Raw genomic sequence first — 17,665 nt, 5'->3', positions numbered from 1 at the left:
TTGTTGCCTAAATAAAAGAAAAATAAGTGTCAGAATCAGCCTGTAATGATAAAGCTCAAATACACACACACACACACACACACACACACACACACACACGCACACACACGCACACACACACACACACACACACACACACACACACACACACACACACACACACACACACACACACACACAGACACACCATGCAGTGACCCCAGTTCTACCTAGTGTGTCCTCCACCCATAGAGGGATGCGGAGGGGGGTGCAGGATAGACACCGCCTCCTGTAATCCCATCAACTCATGTCAGACAGCAGTCTGGATACAAGCCTATCTGTGAGGCCTGTAATCCACGACTAAGACTTCACACACCACGCTCACACTGTCTGCAAACACACACACACACACACACACACACACACACACACACACACACACACACACACACACACACACACACACACACACACACACACACACACGGGTGGACGAGAAAAAGTGATAGTTGGTGTCTGCTTTACTCAATTTGTTTTTGCAGAAACTCTTGATATGCTATATATAAAGGCAGAATCAGCATGTTGTCATGCCTCGTTTTGGCACACGCGCAGTGCTTTAGTAATACATTTAAAGACTTGTAGATATGTAGATATAGAATGTAGATATCAACGGGCAAAACATGCAAAGGGAATTATATTATGACTAGTTAATATGTCAGTTAATCCTTAGGGCAATGGTGCAGGTTTAGAAAAATATAAAGAAATGTTAATTTATGTACTGACAATTTGACAGACTAGTGCATGTTTTCAGAGAACATAAATCAAATGTCTGTGTCTGCAAGTTTAAAAAATGTTGGTATATTACAGGAAAATAAAAAAGATGTGATGCTTTTGTCAATAAGAAATAAAATATGACCTGCTGAAAATGTATTTCTTGAAATATAAATGAGAATCAAAGCTCCTCTTGGTTAACAATCACGCATTACATTACTCAGATTAAACAAAAAAAGCGGCTTAACATGACAAATTCAAATTTAAAAAAAAGGGGCAAAAACCATTAAATAATCTACACGTGGCCATGCACAAATCCCTGAACGCCCTCCACCACATTTTCCTGTCAAGCCATTCAATCAATCACCGGTACCGGGGAACAACGTGTCCCATTGTCATTCAGATAGGCTACATGCAAAATGCCACAAAAGAGGAGAAAAAAGAAAAAAAAAGAGAGATAAAAAGACACGTCGGACAAGGCACCCCTGCTCATGTCTTGCTTCAGAGAAAGAGAGGGAGGGAGGAAGAGAGAGAGAGAGAGAGAGAGAGAGAGAGAGAGAGAGAGAGAGAGAGAGAGAGAGAGAGAGAGAGAGAGAGAGAGAGAGAGAGAGAGAGAGAGAGAGAGAGAGAGAGAGACACAGGGTGCAGGACCCACACGGTGTAGTTCCAGCCAATTGCATTCCAGAGAAGTGACCATGGCCATTGATAAACAAAGCACCATAGATCATTCCTCCCCCAGACGGAGCTCCGGTGCTGGAGGCAGCGGAAGGCAGAGTGGTCAAAGTGAGACAGAAAGAGAAGCAGACAGAGACAGAAGACCACAGAGAGCTCACCGCTTATATGCCCCTCTGCTATCCTCTGATGCTACATTTTGACGCCCTTTTTGCAACTGGAAAATGCCATTAAAGCCGGCTGTGCAGATTACATCACTGCATGACAAGAGAAAGGCAGCGAGAGAAAAAGAGGGAGGGATCCTTCTCTCACTGTGCCGATGCAAAGCAACACATACTGCCTTAAATTGTTTCCTTTAACAGAACAAAAAAGGTATTCAACACTTACCCAGATTCATTTGCATCACAACAGAAACCTCAGATATTCCTCCCAAACAGATGTGGAGCAGTGAGGTTCCCCCTCTTTTGTTTGTGAGCCTGCCCGGGCTAGGTTTCTCTGTTTGCATCAGCCGGCTTTTTTACGGCTTTTGAAGCAGGTGGATGACAAAAACATCAATCTCTCCAGGCACATTGTGTGGCATGCACGCTTTGACACACTCCCCTCACCGGCTCAATACAGTAAAATCACACATTCCTATTCTCTCCTCGCAGCTCCACGAGTAAAATACGGGCTCAAAAGGGAAACTGAAGGACAAGTGTGCATTGTTGGAGTGTGCTTTTGTTGTAATCATGTTTTGATTGGATTAGAATGGGAATTTGCTTTCTCTTCAGTTACATTTACCATACGTTGAGGCAATTGGTAAAAGGGAGGGCTTGGGCGAATAAACCAGATTTTGAATCCTGAATCAGTTCTATTGTTTCCCCTCTTTAAATCATTTATTGCAAACTTAGCTACCAGTCAGGTTAAAGATCAAAAGTCCAAAGTCAATACTTGATCAAAACTTAGAATATAAAAAACCAAGATATTTAGGATCAAACATGTGTCCTCTGCTCAGAGATTTTATTTTTTAGAAAACCTGCCTTTCATGAATCATATTCAGGCAGCAGCCTATACACCAACAATGAAACACATGAGCACATACTACAGTTTAAAAAAGCAGAAATCAAATCTGAACTGACCGAAAATGCTCAGTTTTAGTTTAATAATAATAATTAAACTAAATCTAAAACTTTTCAGCCTGCGACCCCCAAAATAGGGGGGGGGGGGGGGGGTGCTAGTGAATAAATTTCAGTTTTCCGACCCTGAAAATGTCTATGCAAACGTTATTATTAATTATAATTTAAAAAAAAAATTATAAAAAAAATAATCAATTTCTTTTTATAATTTTTTTTTTTTATTTTCCATTTTTATTTTGTAATCATCTCGCGACCCCCACCCGGGACCCCCTGTAATAATACATACAGGTAACCTCGCACACACTATTTTATGAACAAATAGGTTCTCCTACTGAATTAAAGAATAACAAATGAACCAAAGAAAGTGAAAACCATTGATTAACCAGAAAACACAACACTGTATAATATGTTGGGAAAAGTTTTGTTTGTGTTTTTCTAATAATGTTGGGCAACATCAGTGATAGCCTAGCTAGCCCCTGCAGCGCAGACCTTTTGAGGCAACAATACAAGTGGTGTCGATGAGGTACGGCAATGACACAACAAATAAGTCATGTTGATTCTGGTTTCACACAGGATATAAACAACTGGGTGACATTCCGTTATTTGGACCAACCCATTATCCCAGCCATTCATCCTCCTCACTTTGTCAAAGTCTGTAGCTCTTCATCACCTTTCCTCGCTCGTTATAATGAAGTACATTTCAGTAACCTGTCTGTGTATTTAAACAATGTTTATAATATGATTTTGTCATATTCCGTAACATTTGTGTACTTTAAGCTGTAGTGTAACGTAGCTGCAACCCAAACAACAGCCTTCCAACATGGACACCGAAATGATCGGGGAATTAAAATATGTAAAACATTAATACTTTATTGCAGCACTATTCTAAATATAAACAATAAAGTGAGACAAGTTGAGAATATATTCAATTTGAAGACGCCTAAAATACCTCAACATGAGCATTTGGAATGTGTATGAATCTATACTCCTTTGTTATGAAGAAAATGACTAAATCCTATTAATTATATTGCAAATTAAGACTAGAAGTTAACTCAATTTGCTTTTATTACCCAATCACATTTTATTGCATATTAAGGCAGCAAATTAGAATAATCTGAATTCAGATCCAAGTGTCTGCCCTAAACTTTTATTTTTGACAGCTTTGTATGTGTAACAGGTTATCCAACTTTTATAATCTTCGAAATCAGGGACTGCATTTGTGTTTTTGAGTAATACAAATAATGTTAATGGCCCTTGTAATCACTGCAACCAACAGTTAAGACAAAATAAAACTATTTACACAAAAAGTATCTGCATCTGATTTCCGATACTTTTGAAAGACACTGAATGCAACCGTATGACGTCACCTGTTTTGTTTGTCATGGCGGGATGTGGAGGTTTCAGGCAACTTCTTCTTACTTTCCTGACCAAAAACAAGTAACACATTGAGTTTTAAAAACTTTAATTTAAAGTTATACGTTCAAATGTGTGATTAAGGGTGCTTGTTTACTGAAACATGCCTGCTAGTTAATACTGTTTGGCTGGCCTCGCTAACGTTAGCTATGAGAAAACAGTCCTCCTGGTTTGACAGCTAGTTTAGACCAGGTTTACACTCACTGTTAGTGCGATGGAGAGTTCATTGGTGAAAGACAACCCACTGCTTTTACCTCTCAACAAGGAGAAAACTATTTATGACGGATTCATTACAGTCCAGGTAAGTGAATGCGTCAGTGCATTGTTCTTTCAACGACCCTACAACTCCAAACATCGTCGATTATTAGAATTCTAGGATTTCTAGCTATGAACAAATTACCATGTTGATAAAAAATAACTGACAGGCGTTACATCAATGTCTACAAACTGCTGGTAAATTCGGCATATTTTAATAGTTCCTCACTTTGAAGAACATGTTTGTAGCAACCTTTAGCAAACTATTTTTCACTTGTGAAGGTTACCACGCACTGCTACGTTTACATTATGGGTACCAACTACTTTTTATTTTCAGGTATTGTTAATGCCGAATTGAAGAAGTAATCTAGTTTATTAAGATGTGGAAAAAGGTTGTGTTACACACTAAGTGCAGCTTTTAGAATAAGCAGCGGAACCTTCAATTGGAACATTTCTCATTGGAGTTCGGAAGGTCACGTGTTGCTTTTCTCGGTTCTCAGTATAAAGGTCATTAAAAATGCAGCTGGATAACGTTTGCACACGACCCTCCTCAATTCAGCTCCGTTCTTATGCCTGTGTTGCTTTGATTATTCTCACAGGAACGAGACTTCAGATTGAGAATACTACTGCCACCAGATCGTCAAGTTAAACAGGCCAGGTATAAATGATCATCTCACTTTCTCTTTACAAAAATCCTAGCATATGCATAGTGATGTTCCAACCATAAATACTTTTTTCTTGCAGGCTGCACTGCTGCTGGCAGTTAAAACACCTGTTGCATGGGTATGAGCACATAGTGAAGCAGGTAAACTCTACATACATCCCTAAATAATGAATACAAACAGTTGTATTTTGCTGCAAAGTTAATCATAGTATTCATTTTAAAGGTCTCTCTGCTGGTTCTTATTGAAATCAGGCTTTGTGTTTTTAGTTTTATTGCCATGTCATTTAAGCCCCTTTGTGTTATCTGCATTATGCCTGGCTTCGTACTTCTACTCCCTGTCAGCCACTCAGAAGCAGAACAAAATATATTTTTCACTGTTTAATTAACATCGCCTGGAAAATGTCCCTATTTGTTATGCTGCCCCTCAGGGTTATTTGGATGAGATTGATATTTCACCCCGGGCTGCAAAGTTCATTATTTTCACAGCCTTTAAGCTATCATTAATTATTAAAGCTGGTGGCAGCTCCCATTAATCACAAACACTGTGTTTGATTTGAATGGCTGGCTAGAGGAAGAAAAAAAGAATTGACACTGTCACTTCATTATCCTCCCATTCAAGGATGTCTCTTCTCTCTTGTTTGACTCCGCACAGAGGCAGCAGCAGTCGCCTGATCTTGTCACTTTCATTCTGGAGCTGAAGACCGTCTTGGTAAGGAGGAGAATGACACGGTCACTTTGACATTCGTTGCTTCATGAATAAGAAGCTAAAGGAAAGCTAGAGGCGCCATCAATAGCCTGATCTGGAGGTACCAAATACATGTTTGTTAGATTAATGAAAAGTGTAAGAACCTATGTGCTCGCCACTAAACACTTGCAGACTTACTGGCCCTGCTTGGTGTATTCATGCTATTCGCTTTTAGTATAATGATGAAGTTGTGATATGATGTGCATAGTAATCAGGGCTTAAAATAAGAAGCATCCTCTCTGTTGTTGCAGGAAGTGGGTCTGAAGAGCCGCCATGAGTGCCGCTCCATCCCGCCTCCTCAGTATTACGCTCAGCTCATCTCTGAGATGGAGACCCTTGGGTGGGGCAAGTAAGTGACAAATACTAGCGGTGTTTAAAGGAGCATAAAGCCTCTGATCAGACAGAGAGTGTCACACAAACCGTGAACTCTTCGCTAGCTTATATTGCTTTGTTTCCTTGAACCACTTATACGTCTTTTAAACAGGTATTTCTGATGGTCTTTCAATATATTAGTTTTACTGATAGTTGTGAGTACTTGTTTGGCTTCTAGTGATGACTTAAGGTTATTTGACTGGTGGTTGATTAACATAAGATGAAATAGTTTCCAAACTCATTCAACAAAAAAATAGGCTTTTACAATAGTCAAACAAATAAAAGAGGCAAAGCTCAAATCAAATGATAAACAGATTTCTATCATCTGTCTTTCCAACACGCCGTGCAGACTACTACTCATCTTCACAGCTTGTACACAGGTTGCCCCTATCGGTGGCACTTGAAGGCTGGCGCTGTGGGAATTGTAGTCTTTTACAGTTCATTGACTACAGAGGTCATTAGTAGGGTACAATATTATTTGACCATGACACAAAAACAAAAACTGTCTCTAACGGTACACTTTAAATGAATGAAAACAACTTATCTGAACCCACAAGTACACTCATTTTCTCTCAGGCTGCTGTTTTCTGTTCGAATCATGGTAACTATCCAGTAGATAAATAATCATTGGGAATAAATGATTTAAAATATTTATGAAGTTGGGCATCTTTTTTCTGTGTTGTTTCACTTTTTAGCGAAGCATTATCAGGGAGAAAAGAAATGAACTTGTCAGTAATTGAAAACAACTTCATAAACACACTGCTGTCTGATCAGGGCTTAACCCTCTACATGTCAGCTTACCTGTTTTTTTGTGGCTGAAGTTACTGTTGTTTCCTCCAATGAGTCAAATTGCATTTATGCTAAATCCTAAAGAGTAGTCTGTGGTAATCAACTAGTGTTGACTAGTACATTTTTGTGTTTAGAACACGTGATGGAAAACTTACTAAATGTTAATAGTTGTTGAAATTGAAAAAATAGGTGAACCAAATGTTCCCTGTTTCATATTGAACTGAAATTATTCTTATTTCAGGGTTCTTACGGTCATTAAAAACCTGGAAAAGTAATGGAAATTCAAAATGCTAATTCCAGGCCCTGGAAAATGTATGGAAAACAATATTTTTCCCAAAGTTTTGGAAAAGTCATGGAAATGTAACTAAAGTTGCATCAATTATCATTTATATTTTATCTAATCGCCGAAATAATAATACTATAATGATAATAAATACTGTATCGTATAGTAATGAAACGTAAAATGGCATTTAACTGACGAGGTGTTTGGCTGGTGAGAGATTTGAGTTGCTTTAGCTGTAGAAGCTAAGTATGTTTTAGATAGACACAACATGTTTCATATGCAGACCTTATTTTCCTGTTCCATGTTAAAATAAACCATTTTCAGTGGTACCGCTGAGAAAGAGTAATTTTTTCGGTCATGGAGAAGTCATGGAAAAGTCATTGAAAATCATTGGTGAAAAAGTGTATGAACCCTGATATTTGTACACGAGCAAGCTTTCTGAGGGCCCATTCCGTCCTCAAATGGCATCAGAATGAGGCGTTGGTGGTCCAGCTGCCATATTCTCACAGTATCCTGTGTGAAACACTGGTTGACTGCCATTGGCCTGAGATATAACTTTCTACAATTGCACTGGTTGATGTTTGTCTGTTGTGCATAGACTGTATATATAAAGGTTGTGTCACATACATTTTTTGGCGACTAAACCCACACACCTACCCATTTCGCTGATTTCAGATAGAAGCCACTAGCTTGACACAACTCTAGCACGGCGTCACCAGGTGTAAATAGCTTTTATAAATGGACCTACAGTAAGAATCAAATGACAAAAAGTGGTATTTTCTCCAGATGACTATTTTTGTTTATCATGTTCCTATCCCCCCTTACATGGTCTCAGGATACTCTGAAAGACATTTAAGTGCAGAACTGCTGGAGCTTGTTTCACGTTGATATGGTTATCAACTCTATACTTCGCTTTTCTCTTTAGAAGCTACATGCTATATACCTCAGAGTTTAGGGGCCAGTTATTATTAAAAATGTAAATTTTCTGAGACTTCTTTTACTTTTTGTTTACTTTCCCCAGAGGTGCGATTAACATACCGAAGTGTATACATAGAATCCTCTGGTGCCTTACAGAGCTATATGGAGCAGTCCTTGTTTTCCCCCCAGCAGTGATTGTAGCGCCAGCAAAAACACAGCTCCACATTAACAAATGGCTCTTAATGACTTCCTTATTTTTAGTTATTGAGTTACATTTAAATCCAGGTCACATTTAATAACTCTCACCCACGTGCAGCGACAGACCCGGCTAATACCGTCGTCTCCTCTCGTCAGCAGGGAAGGGGGGTGGTGGTGCATCGTGGGAAGATATCTATTCTCCCCCAGCTCGGATTAAGCCTTGACTACTACACTCATTTTCCACTTTCCTATTAATGACCACGGCTACAATTATGATATTAGCAAAATGCAAATGGCTCTAATTGAAGACTCTCAGGTTTTAATAGGAGAAGGGGGAGGGGGGGTGAAGGTATGCTTTATGCTGAGAATGGGACCAACATCATTTTCAGTGTCGTGTTACGGTTAGCAGGCATTATACACAGTGGGCCTCAATCTCCAAAGCACTCGAGATTCGCTTAGCGTCTTAATTGGTATGGGCCGTGCTAATAGCCACCAGGGGTTTTCAGCTGTAATTCTGTCTGCTGATTGGCCCAGGTAAGTGAGTCTTCCTCTCTCTCCGCTCCCTCTCTGTGTGTCTCCATCCCCACGTTTGAAAGTGTGGTCATCTTAATTGGCTGGAGATGGCATACCATGTGTTAATTAATGGAAAATGAGGTCAAGTAGGTCAGCCGCCATCACTCGGTGGCCCTAAAACCGTGGCCCTGCACGCTACGGGGCTCATTACGGGCACAGCTGGCACTCATGTTCGCAGCCTCTTGGTGTACCTACCAGGGCTCCTCTTATCACAGTGTAACCACTCTGTCACAGTGTGTTTCTGCTCTTCTGAGGGCCAGGTACAGCAGCTCTCTGACAACGGGGCCACATAGAACCGGAGCTGAGGGATTACATGCTATCATGGATTTTCTTTTGCGTCGTATTTATTTTCTTACATTATTAGGCCAGCTAAAATGACTACTGGGATGGAAATGCATTCTAATGTAGGATTGAGAGGTAATGTGCAGTTAGTAATGAGGTTGTCCTGGTTAGCACAGTTGGACTGCAAACCAGGCTTGACTAGCAAGGAAAACGCCACAACAATAAAGATTAAAGATTGAATTAGAGGAGATATTGGATATTGAGCACTGCTCGGTGTAAGGAGTGAAGTAGGATGAGGGATCTCGTCCAATAGGACCTCAGGAAGTACCTTTATTAGACAAGAAGTATGCACCAGATTAAATAGAACGAGAAAAGGGTAGACAGGAAAAAGGATAAAGGGGTGTAAGAATGGAGGGATGGAGCGATGAAGGGAAGTGGGAAGGGAGGGATGAAGGCTCAAAGGGAGTTTGGGATGAATGGAGGAAGAGATGTAGAGAGAGAGAGGGAAAGATGGATAAAAGGATGTAAGGAGGGAGGAAAAGATGTAGGGAAGAAGGTTTGTAGGGATAAGGAGATCTAGGAAAGTAGGGATGAATGGAAGTACAGAGGGAGGAAGGGATGGAGGAAAGTAGGGATGAATGGAAGTACAGAGGGAGGAAGGGATGGAGGAAAGTAGGGATGAATGGAAGTACAGAGGGAGGAAGGGATGGAGGAAAGTAGGGATGCAAATATTTGGGTAAAGATGAGGTGAAAGGCTTGAGAAGTAAATCAGGTCGAATGTGTTATCCGGGTATAGGTTTTTTAGCAGCTAGTTAATTGTTATGGAGGCGTGTCCCGGCTCCCCGATCAAGTTGATTAATATGTCTCTAGGTTTAATAAGATCAGTGCCTTTCTTCACTTGGTTTGCACATACAGTGCTTGTTCGTCGTGTCTTCTATTATACCTTTGTATGCCATCTTACAAAGTTCTCGTGCAACACACCGCAGTGCATATGTGTTATTCTCACCTTTCATTAATCACTTTGTTGACACGCAAATAAAAAAGAGAGAGACATGGCACACACACCATCACAAATGTGCGTGGTGTGCACTGTCTGGAAGAACCTTGCCTGGCTGAGGAGTTACAAATGGGATGCTCTCATCAGTCTTCCCAGCAGGACGCCTCACTGTCACGCTGCTTCCATCATGGCAGCTCGTCCCTGCTATCCTGAGTGTAATACCTCAGAGTAGAGGAAATGGAAATGTGTGTGTAACTGATGCAGTAAGTGAGAAGACCTTGTTACTGCCGATACTACTTTTTGTAGTTGGTCATCTCAATGGGCAGCGGTTTGTTTGATGAAAAAGCAATGAGAGCTGCAAGATGATTAATGTTTAGCCAATAAGCAGCAGGGGCGGGATTAATGGCATTGACAAGCAGTTGTCAAGATTGTAGGCACGTCTTCTAAATAGTGTTGTATGAATGAGTCCTAAACATGGGAATAAGTTAGCATTTTACAACCTGTCCCCTTGTCTCTTGGAGCCCTTGTGATGCTAACTTCCAGGATACCGTTCAAAAATATTTCTTCCACATTCTCCTCTTAAATTGGTTAGAAAGGAAGCAATATAATATATGCAGGTACTGTAGAGCAGTGAGTGGTATTCATATATTACTAGGTGGCTTTAAACTTGTGTTATGATGTCTGGCTTTTTAAAACCTCCAAAAAAAATGTTGTATGTCAATTGGACTCAACCGACTGCAAAAGTTACCTGCTGTGATTTACTCAGTGTCACGACTGAAATCGGAACAAAGAGAAACAGTTTTCTGCAACTAACAGCACTTCAGCTCAAACATTCAACTTCTCATTTATGGATTTGTTCATACGGCTGCTTGTCACTTCCTTCACTTGCACAGGTCTATTAACCGGTCATGCTTGACAGATTTGTGTATTTATTGCTGTTAGCAGTAATGGGTATTTTATAGGCCAGTACACTTTGTAAATGTGTACTGGAGGATATAAAAGTAACTTGGGTCTGCAAGAAGTTCTTTGCTGCTGCTAGATTATTTTGGCCAGGTTGGTTAGTGTGCTTGTTTGTGTGTGTTAAAAGGAGCAGATAAAGCAATTTGTTTACAACATCTTAATAGTTTTACAGATACGAAATGCGGAGGTCAAATTGAGCATGTAATAAAGTGACTCAAAAACATATTGAGATTATCATGATATAGAATGGTGCAGGAATAAGTCTTAGAAACCCAGACATTCTGGTTCCCTCATCTCAAATGTAAAGTTTTGTTTTATAGGTAGATGCCTGAAATAAGATCTGTGGTTACAAAAGCTTACGGAAATGTGTAGTTTTGTTCAACGACATAAAATCTGCAGGTAAATACAAAACAGCAGATGCTACCAAACGACTAAATCAATCCTATTTGCTGCAATATTCTGAAATCCAAAGGAAAAGTCCCATTGGTTTTGTTTGAGGGACCCTTATCGATGCTAACTTTTTGGTATCAGCCTTCAAAATACATCATCATGCACAATTCTTTGGTGTGTTTATGTGTAAATGTAAGTGGGCACAAGACTCTTCAGTACCGTTGCCCTTCGCCAGCGTTTATTTGCAAGTGCGTGAGCGAGTAGACGCTTTAATGAAACGGGGAACATTTGAAAACGGTCTCCCATCATTCCATCACTTCCCTAAGTGTGTGTGTGTCATCCCTGCGCACACTCCTCTCTAACACACTCCATAAATCCTCTGCAGATATACAGCCATGTCAGCCTCGGCACACAGCGTCCGTCGTAATGTATTGTAAATCTGGAGAGGCACTGTCCAAAGCCTTTGTCTCGGATCAGTCTTTGTTTCCAGTGGACTAGAGGAGGACTTGAGAGGGGGAGGATCTGGCTCTTTCATAGTGTGCTGAAGCAGCTGTAAATCTGACGGCAGTGTTGGTGCACGCCCGGGCCACATCAGTGTTTGTCCTCAGCCTCAAAAGGTTAGAATTAGCCAAGGAGGGAAAGGGTCTGATTTACAGGGTGCCTTAAGCTTGAAAATGTGAACCCACCGCAAGGTCACTGAGAGAAACATGAATCTACTGTTAGTTTTAAGTTGTGATGCTACTGTTGGTATGACACTTTCTAATTGAAATGGTCAATTTGTCTGGGAATACTTCAATGTACCAGACAATTTCTGGTAAAATATTATCTGAGTTTGTTTTTGAGCTTATAGAATTACTGATAGTAAGGCTATGTAAAGATTGTCATCACAAGGCATGAAGATTTATATTTGATTGAAAAGTAGGTCGTTTAAAAAAAACAAGTCCAATCGATAGACTTGTGCAACATTTTTTTTATAAATAAATACTATGGAAGCCTACGTTGTAACTGTGGACACAATACATTTATATCAGGTTTAGGAATCAATATTATTGTTTAAAATAAATAAATGGAATAAAAAAACCTTTTGTAAATATCAAATATATGTATATCTTTTTTTCATTGCGCCTGAAAGCCTATTTGTGTGCTTTTATTCCTACAAACCCAACATTTTCCTGTTAAATTATACACTTGTTACTGTGAAAAAGTTTCCCCAAAAATCATTTAGGCAATCAAGAGAGAAATATTACATAAGGGTAGGCCACTCACCTATTAAGTATGATCAATAATTATAATAAAGAAAAACAGTTTTTTTTGTTCATTTTGATTGTGTTTCACAATACATTTGCTCAACTGTCCTTCTGTTCATTTATAAATGCATGCATTTTGTGAATACATGTGAAATTGCAGGTTAATTGTATTGCATCACACACCATTTTTCATTATCAGTCAGTTGAAGAGCGTAGAGAGTGCACATACATTCCGTATGTTTGCTTAAATTTTTATTAGTAAGCCCAAAAACCAGGTGTTATGTGGTGAAACAGGATCAAATTAATACCCTGAGCATCAGCAGGATTGCTTTTGCTGTATTCCTACATTAGAGCATTAAAAAGGCACTTGCTGGAGGAGAATGCAAATAAGAATGTATAAAAGAAAAGCCTTGAACGCGGAGCTGTAGCCTGATGTAATGTCACCGTGTTGGTACCCGGAGTGATAAATCTAAAGGCAGAGTTGATGTCTCAATATTACTCTCTGCTGCTGTGATTAATGGCGGATGATGGCTGCTGTCAATTTACAGTGTGCTCTACGCTTCTCCGTGAGCGTACGCTGATTTATTGTGTTCGTGTCTTCAGGCTGCTCTTCATAGACACGGAGTTCCGAACTTTGAGACTGAAGGCGGAGGACTCCTCCAGAAGGCAGCACATTCTCAATATCAAACTCAAGTCTAAGGTACGACACACTCCCTGCACGTACGGAAACACACAGTTCACTGTAAGGACTGGATGATTTTCACACTGTGAATTATTCATGATCAAATGGAATACTGTTGACCTACAGCCAATCCAAATCCAAATACAGGCTGACTTTACCGAACGCATATGGGACGTTCAATTTGCTGATAGCAAATCAGTGATTTACATCTGCTCCCCTAAATCTAGGTCAAACTGGAGAGGGTGTGGAGAGACATGATAACCCACTGTGACTGAGATGTAGCACAGATAAAACATCTCCACATAGACCCCAGCATGATGGAAAACCTTCATCTATGCATAGAGAAAAGCCAATACACCCACACTCATCTGCATAGCTGCTGATTCTGCTCTCTGCTGAGAGAAGTAAACAATACCTTCACCTGCTGTAGGTACAGAAAGTAATTGTCGGCTGGGGAAATAGCAGAGCGTTTTGAAATGTTTACATTTCACAGATCTCCAAAGTGTCAGATAAGAGGCGACAAAGTGTGTTTTATGATACTTTGTCCTGAAAAAAAAAAAGTTTTTTTTGGGTGATTTTTGTATTGAATTGTAGATGAATCTAGACTAGTCTTGGAGTGTACTAGAATACTCCTCCACATTCTCAAAATCTGTATGAATAACATTTTTGTGAGAAAAATAGCTCCTTGTGTTGCTACTAGTAACTGTTTTCAATAGGCTCAAGGATACCCACTAGGGCTATAAAGAGTTTACCAGCTCCTGTTCCCGCTTGACTACGTTTTTTTAACATGTTTTTGGTGAGATGCCTGAAATAAGATTTGTGGTTAATACAACCTTAAGAGATTTGTAGGTATTGTTCTATGGCATAAAATACAGCAAATAATAGACTGATGAATGACCGAAGCTTATGTGTCCTAAAAATACTGGTTGCTTACAAGTGGCTAAAAGAGACTATTACATGTTTTCACACCAAACATTAACCTCCTTTAGCTTAGCAGTGGAGATGCACAGCAATGGGACCGTGATGGATTTAGTTTATATCTCAATGGTATTTATTTTACTTCTGCCGATTGAATTTAAGAAAACAATAAAAAATCATAAAAGCGGTGTTAATATGTGGAGATTATCCTGGTGAACAAAACGTCTAAAAATGCTTTTGCCAAAGATTATTTTCTGCAATATCCCATAAACCAATATAGAAATCGTGTTTTGCGGAGGGACCCCTTGTGATTCTAAATTTAATTTAATTTCAACCAGGTCGGTCCCATTGAGATCATTGATCTCTTTTTCAAGGGAGACCTGCAGAACCTGCAAATTACGGGCAGGCCTACAAAAATACGTAATCCCGCTCTATTGTAAAAACAAATACTTCACTACTATTGAAACCGAATAATGAAGTTTAAGCACAGTCAGCATTAATGGCCAGAACTATAAAGTTATATTGACGTTTCACTTACTCATGTTGTGGTTAACGCGAGGGATTCATGTCTATCAACTTTGACAATAAGGAAAACCTCTTGTGACACAAGAATGCATCTTCCATGGTCCTGTTTTCCCGCTTTGGGAATTTTACTATTTCGGTATCTGAAACTTTTCTTCAAATTTCTGTCAGGATTGAGCTTCTAGAAGCTGGCAGGATTGTTAGTATCTCACAGTGAGCCTGCATATTCTGGGCGTAGTGAGGTGGTGCTTAGCTAAGCCCAGATGACATCCACCGGGGACAAGGGAGGGTGGTGGGACCCCACTCTGTGTCCACCTGCCCACCTGGCCCACCTCACCCCTCTGGCACCCGGTAAAAATAGCTTAGAGTGCATTCCAGCTGCTTCCACCGGATCCAGCGCCAGGTCATCCCTCACCAGGCACAGCTAGGGGGGAGGCAGCACTGGCAGGGACACATAGAGACTGGGAGGCAGGGGAGGGAGAGAGGAAGAGCTCAGGGAAAGGACAGGAAGTAGCTTGATGTTGAAGGTGAACCGGGAGAAGAGATCTGGCACAGGTGTTCTGACCAAAGCTTCTTATAGAGGAACATGCTTCTGTAGGCCGGCCTGGAAGCAGTGTATCCATTAGAATACAATTGTGCCGGTCAAGGTGACCGGTAAGATGTCAATTGACCGGACAAATGGGAAAACATCTGTCAAATATTATCTGTATTTGAGCTTGAAATTCATAGAAAAAGACATCATCGAGGCATGTAGATTAATATTTTATTTTAAAAACAATTTTAAAGAAATTCAAGCTTGCATAACCACCTAGAGCTGTCTGTAGTGTTATTTGTACACAAGCGCACCTGTGACGTGCACACTGTGGCTCGTTTTGAAGGATACGTGCTGTCAATAACACTCTTGTATAACTAAACAATGTGACCATGTACGAGAGACGATAACAAGTTCATATCCATAAAAATACAGACAGTTCAGTTTATTAATACGTTTTCATCAAAGCGATTTCATTATTGAAACTATATGGAATAAGGCAAAAAAAAGATGTGTGGCAAACACACTTTTATGATACTTACATATTTTGTTCAGCAGAATAATATCTACAAATGTAATAATATTCTGGACAGCTATGTACTAACCCAGCATATGACAGGGCCCACTCACAAATTGGGCCACACTCTTGACCTAGTTATAACCAAAGGTCTCAATATTTCTAAGCTCATGGTCACTGATGTTGGCCTCTCGGATCACTCCTGCATCTTTTTCAAAATGAATATCAGCATTTCTAATAAAGGGACAACACAGATTCTCACAAAACGACACATAACTGAAGACACAAACAAGTTGTTTATTGAGGCTTTCTCCTCCACTGTCAGACTTCCATCCAACAGTGTTGATGATATGGTGGATAATTTCAGGTCAAAAACGACATGTCTGATTGATGCTCTTGCCCCTGCTGAAGCAAAACCAACCTCTGGTAATAAAGCACCATGGAGAAATGCCACGCTAGTGAGGCTGTGCAAACAACATTGTAGAAAAGCGGAACGCAGGTGGCGCAAGTCACACCTTCTCATTCATGTTGAGATATTTAAGGACAGTCTTCATAGTTATCACGAACTACGGAACGCAAGACGCTCCTTTTTCTCTGATAATCAGCAAAAAAAGCAATAACACCCGTGCGTTATTTTCAACTATTGACCGGCTATCAAACCCCTGCATACCAATTGCCCCTGAACTCCTCTCTACTGAGTCATGCAACACATTTGCATCATTTTTTACAATCAAAAAATATAAGATTAACGGTGAGGGCCTCCATTTCGGGAAAGGGGTCTATGGCAACCATTCATCCTCTTAAAATATACTTAATCCGCAAGACACAGTTTGATCCCGTCAGCCATAATGCCCTTGAAGACATACTAGTGTTGCATTTAAGTTCTTCCTCCTGCTGCTTAGATAGTATTCCCACAAACTTCCTGAAAAATGTTATTAACTGCATGGCATCAGAGCTACTAGAGATAGTCAACACCTCCCTTAGCTCGGGACAGTTCCCAAAAACACTAAAAACAGCAGTAATCAAGCCTCTTTAAAAAAAACAACAACCCTAGACAGCTCAATCATGCAGAATTATAGGCCAATTTCAAACCTACCCTTCTAAAATCTAAAATTATAGAAAAAGCTGTTTTCCATCAACTCAACTTTTTTTTGGCACAAAATAACTGCTTTGATGCTCTCCAGTCTGGATTCAGAGCCCATCACAGCACTGAGACCGCACTTATGAGGGTCTTAAACGATATATATTTAAACACAGACAAGGGAAAAATCACTATTTTGGTACTGCTGGACCTCAGTGCCGCTTTTGATACAGTGGACCACAAAATATTACTGGACAGACTAGAAAACTGTGTTGGTTTATCTGGCAAAGCACTTAATTGGTTCAAATCGTATCTGCAGGACAGGGACTTCTTTGTGTCTGTTGGTTCTTTTAAATCGCAACAAACTGCAATGACTTGTGGAGTTCCCCAAGGGTCGATTCTTGGTCCAATTCTATTTAACATGTACATGCTTCCACTAGCCCAGATCCTAAAAGTTAATAAAATGTCATACCACAATTACGCAGACGACACTCAGTTATACATTACAATAAAGCCTGGCGACTACGGACCATTACAATCCCTCACCAACTGCATGGAACAAATCAGTAGCTGGATGAGCAACAATTTCCTACAATTAAACAAAAACAAAACAGAGACAATTATCTTTGGTGCCAAAAGGGAGTGCTAAACTAGAAGCCCTACTGCTACATACACCGGAAAAGGTGAGAAATCTAGGCGTAGTTTTGGACCCCGACCTCAATTTGAAATCCCACATCAACACAATTACTAAATCAACATACTATCGCCTGAAAAACATAGCCAGTCTTAG

At 40.0% G+C, this 17,665-nt stretch overlaps 1 protein-coding gene and 1 long non-coding RNA gene across 4 annotated transcripts in view; one reads left to right on the top strand and one right to left on the bottom strand.

The window, feature by feature from the left end:
- LOC307044900 overlaps window positions 1-2,063 on the bottom strand; it is a 43,436-nt gene extending 41,373 nt beyond the window's left edge. The window contains exon 1 of one of the 2 annotated variants that reach the window (XR_013809735.1): window positions 1,810-2,063. This is a non-coding gene — a long non-coding RNA (uncharacterized lncRNA). Of the gene's footprint in view, window positions 1-1,583; window positions 1,685-1,809 lie in introns of those variants that run through there. The other variant, XR_013809736.1, reaches the window with a different exon arrangement.
- A 1,841-nt stretch (window positions 2,064-3,904) lies between these two features.
- fancl (FA complementation group L) overlaps window positions 3,905-17,665 on the top strand; it is a 26,725-nt gene continuing 12,964 nt past the window's right edge. For both annotated transcript variants that reach the window (XM_079690323.1, XM_079690324.1), the window contains exons 1-6: window positions 3,905-4,251; window positions 4,805-4,863; window positions 4,950-5,010; window positions 5,522-5,578; window positions 5,866-5,963; window positions 13,227-13,323. In XM_079690323.1, coding sequence (XP_079546449.1) covers window positions 4,165-4,251; window positions 4,805-4,863; window positions 4,950-5,010; window positions 5,522-5,578; window positions 5,866-5,963; window positions 13,227-13,323 — 459 coding nt within the window. In that variant the 5' untranslated portion in view covers window positions 3,905-4,164. The remainder of the gene's footprint in view (window positions 4,252-4,804; window positions 4,864-4,949; window positions 5,011-5,521; window positions 5,579-5,865; window positions 5,964-13,226; window positions 13,324-17,665) is intronic.

This window comes from Notothenia rossii, assembly GCF_949606895.1.
Source record: "Notothenia rossii genome assembly, chromosome: 6".
NCBI lineage: Eukaryota > Metazoa > Chordata > Actinopteri > Perciformes > Nototheniidae > Notothenia > Notothenia rossii.
Note: the sequence above shows the minus strand (reverse complement) of the source record. Positions and strands in the feature narration are given on the sequence as shown.